The sequence below is a fragment of the Buceros rhinoceros genome, unplaced genomic scaffold (assembly GCF_000710305.1).
Source record: "Buceros rhinoceros silvestris isolate BGI_N320 unplaced genomic scaffold, ASM71030v1 scaffold5542, whole genome shotgun sequence".
In the NCBI taxonomy this organism is placed as follows: Eukaryota; Metazoa; Chordata; class Aves; order Bucerotiformes; family Bucerotidae; genus Buceros; species Buceros rhinoceros.
Genome location: NW_010399372.1, coordinates 79,930 through 84,299, shown reverse-complemented (window position 1 = coordinate 84,299; position 4,370 = coordinate 79,930). Strand labels below are relative to the sequence as shown.

At 35.7% G+C, this 4,370-nt stretch overlaps 1 protein-coding gene across 1 annotated transcript in view; it reads left to right on the top strand.

The window, feature by feature from the left end:
* Positions 1-398: 398 nt before the first annotated feature.
* The window catches only part of SHPRH (SNF2 histone linker PHD RING helicase, E3 ubiquitin protein ligase), a 52,273-nt gene continuing 48,301 nt past the window's right edge, over positions 399-4,370 (top strand). Inside the window, exons 1-2 of the mRNA XM_010131427.1 lie at positions 399-1,064; positions 1,437-1,566. Coding sequence (XP_010129729.1) covers positions 423-1,064; positions 1,437-1,566 — 772 coding nt within the window. The 5' untranslated portion in view covers positions 399-422. The remainder of the gene's footprint in view (positions 1,065-1,436; positions 1,567-4,370) is intronic.

Genomic DNA, 4,370 nt, shown 5'->3' with positions numbered 1-4,370 from the left:
TCTTGGTACCTCCTGCACTTTCATTTGTGGAATTTCTTTTGCCATCTCCCTCCACCCCCACCTTTTAGGGATTCCACTGCTTCTCATTTTATATCTGTCCCACAAGATTCTGAGTAACATCTGTGAAATGTAGCACTCTTGTAGCATCTCTCTATGTAGCTATCTGGCAAAATGCTAAGATATAGTACAAGGCAAATGCTTCATGACCAACTCTGTGTAATGGCATGGGGATAGGAGAGGCTCTGTAAAACTGAGTGTCTTTTGTACAGTTAGTTTTCTTAGTGCATATGTCTGTGTTCAAACCTTTTTGCAAGTTTAGCAGCTACTGCGCAGTGAAATTTCAGTGTGGGCATTCAATTTTTTAATACTTATTGTTGACTTAATCTCACAGAGACTGAAAATACCATTGGGAAAACGACAAAATGAGTAGTCGTCGAAAACGTGCACCTCCATCAAAAATAGATGAGGAGAAGAAGAAAAAGCTCTGCTGGAATATGCATGAAGACCGGAGAAATGAGATGATATCATCAGGTGATGAAATGACTAATGAGGACCACATTCCAGGTCCAAGCACTTCTTCTGAATCCTTCATTGTTATAAATGATGATAGCACTGATGAAGATCTGATTCAAAAAAAAGGCAGTGGCTCAAAATCTGTTAAGTTTTTGACAGTTAACAATGAAGAAGACTCTTATTCCATCTTGATGCCTATGTCAGTGCAGCTAAATATTGTAGTCTTACCATACCGTATGGATGGGTCCTGGAAAGCTTTGTTGGGAGAATTTGCTCTTCATCTTCCTTCTGAGCAGTTTCTAACTGATGATTTCCATGAAAGGAGCTTTACGTTGATGAGAGGAGACTCTGATGATCAGCTGCAGGTCTGTGTTCATGAAAGAAGTGAAGAAGAGTACAGTAATGAAACAAAAGAATATCTGGGTGCTTATGAACAATGTATTTTGGTGCAACCGACTTTAAGTGGTGAAATATTGGAAGGCTTGAGATGGTTGCAAAAGAAAAAATTAATTGGACTTTATCAAAGACCTGGAGAGACTCAAGCTTTAAAGGTATGGGCTCATATATTTGTTTTGCATTTTGAAAGTTCTTTGTTGTTTGAAATATAAAATAAAAACCTCTGGCAGCTACCACATATTTTTATACTGTGTTGAAAATATATAGTTACTACATGCTTTTGTAAATGTTTTCAATGTGCTTTTTCAAAGAAACATCTTTTTATTGTTGCACCTTTAGTAAAGTATTACCCAAAGTAATCACAGAAGCGTTTAGCTACAATGTACAGATTCCTCTATATGGTGATTTTAGTAGATTTATTATATCTGTCTACATCTGCTAATTTGTAATTTTCATACTCTTTTGTTTATAGTATTCTTGTCATTTTAACATTTAATTAAATGATTAACTATTTAACCATTTTGCAGGTTGGAATTTACCTTCTGGAAGCTGGGCTAAGTAAACCAGAGTTTCTCAGTGATGGAGGTGGAAGACCCAAAAAAGCTAATCAGCTGATTCAAACACTCATGGAAAAGTTCTACAGTTTTTTAATTCCAGGTAATGCAATTCCATTGAATGGTGATGAGTAATTTTTTTTATTAAAGTGTGTCCTTTTTAAATATAAGGGAAAGTAGTAAATTATTCCTGCCACCTACAGCAGCTTTCAAGCTAATATTGTTAGGTAGTTCTCTCTGAATTATTATCTGTCCATGAATGCTATGCTAATTAGTTTATAATCAAATTGCAAGTGATAATATTCCTTCTCTACAGATAAAGCACTGAGGCATATAGAAATTTCAGTCTTTACCTTTTTGGGAATAAATACCATTTTCACTGATTTATGTGGGTTGTTTGAACAGGTCTGCAGTAGCTTGTCCCGCATTACACAGGAACTGTTTAAAAGAGCCAGGTATTATATCAGGAAAGCCTTTGTTCCTTGTTTGGTGCCTAACACATAACTGGCAACAGAATTTCTGTTCAGTTTATATTGTAAAGCAGTTATAATGTAAACTACTACAAAATGCACCTTTATGACAGTTTTAAGAATACACCACTGCAAATTTACAGACATGGCCCTATCATCATTTCGGAAGATACGTTTGCCAGATTATGCTTATAATGATACAGATTTTTAGGATGATCAATGATCGCTTTATGTTGTGATGACTTAGGAAAGTCTTACCAAAAAAACCCAACCCCCCCCCCCCCCGCCCCCCCGGAAAAAAAAAAACAAACCAAAAAAACCCCCTTGGTCTTGTTCCTGAGTGTAGGATGGACTCAAAATGTTAGTTGAAGACTGACTCACTTGACAGTGACCGTAATATATATGTGACAGTGACCATAATATACTGAGTTTCATTGTTTTTGCAGAAGCAACAGAAGCTTAGCACACCCCATATAATAAAGGCAGAATTATATTAAAAAAATCGGGCATCTTGCTGAAGAGAAGCTAAAAGGGAGAGCTAACAGAATAAAATCTGTTCATCCATGCCTGCTGCAAAGAATAAACGTGCAGTTGTCACAAAAGACTTGAAGGGCCGGTATAACTAAGTATGTGGAGAAGGGAAGATACTGCAAACAAGAAGTCATTCTTCCAAAAACTGTGGTAATCTGACTGAAGCAAATTTGTCAGTTTAGGTTTAAAAGCACAATAAAACAGATGCAAAAAGAAGTCTGAAGAATAAAATTTAAGATAGAGAACTGAATAGTAATGTTTTTAAACGCTGTAGTAATGTTTTTAAATGCATTTTCACAAATGCATTAGAAGCAGAATATCTACCAGAGAGTTCATAGATTGAGATGACTAAGGCATATGAAAGTGTGCTCAAAGAAAGTAATGTTAGAGCAGGAAGCAGGATTTTCTTCTCTGCATATCTTCTCATTGTGGAATAGTTGGGGAAGGAGATTGTTTCCAGTCAAAATGAACCTATTTTGAGATCCAGAATAATTTTCTGCTGAAACATAGCGCATTTGTCCTCAGTACACTGAAGGATAGATTTTTTTTTTTGGACTACATGGTTCAGTGTAGCTTACAGTGAAGAGGCAATATAGCTTCTGAAAGAGAAGACACGCTCCTCAGAGTTACTGGAACAAGAATGTGGACTTGAGTGATTAGGTTGTTTTGCCTTCACTTAACCTTTTCAGAAGCCATGCAACCAGCTCAGGTTCATAAAGGAGCTTTGTTGCCAACTGGTAAATTTTCTGACCTTTTTTTTGGCATGATGTGGCATAAAATACTAATATAGTCTTGATTCTACACCAATGAATCCATGTGAATGACCAAGTAGAGTGTGTGGTGAAGAAAAATAAATGGTTGTTAATGTGTGTGAAGATCACCAGGCAAGTCCTACAAAGGCATGTGCAGCTTAGTGTATTCCTAATGCTTTGAGTAATACAGCGATTGCTGAGATGTATCATCAACAAGCTTTAAATGTATTATTCAGATAACAGAGATGGAGAACGACTCAAAGCTTGCAGGCAGACTAGGCAATGGAGAATCAGTATAAATTCAATATAGATACAGTGATGCAGAAGAAAAGGGTCCTTACTTCTGTATTAGAAAAATAACGATGGCCCCTTTGCTATTTGCCCTAACTAGGGTTGTAGTTCTGTAGGTAGGTGTATGGCTCTGTAAATGCATCAACTTTAGTGTTCTGTGTCAGTCAAACCAAATGGAAGGTAAAGAATTGTCCTGAAAGTATTAGAGAACAAAACAGGATCATTTTACCGCTATATTACTTCATAGTGTGTCTTATCCTATGCTTCAAATTCAGAAATAAAACATGTCACGGAAATAGAAAAGATTTGGGACGGAAGACTGTGAAACCAGTTATTTTCTAACAGTTTTTAAGCATGTACTTTTTGATGTAGCATAAAATAATATTGCCTTCATCTATGATGATGAATGCATTCCTCTTAAGTGTAAATTGATTTGCATTACTAACAACTTAGTCTGTGTTTGAATTTCACCTGTTTTTAAAGAGAATTAATTGAAATTTTTGTAAAACTGTATGTCAGTATGTATTTTAACACTTGCCAATGTTCCATCTAAAACAAATTCTATGCGACAATGTTCCAAGGTGAAGCTTCCTGTTCTTCCCATTGATGAGCAAATTCTTGTGTTGATAGAGCTGCACACAAGGATTTAGACAAATAAGGGACATTGGTGAGACGTCTGTCCCTACATTTAATTTTTATATATTTGTTTTCCTCAATGTGCTTGTCCTGTTAATGTCCTTATAGATGTTTTTGAGACTTTTGTGGCAGGAATTCTATCTAAAGTTATGGAAAGCTGAAAATGCTGGCCTTGATTTACTTCTAATTTTTTTTTTTTTTTTTTTTTTTTTTTTTTGGAAAAATTT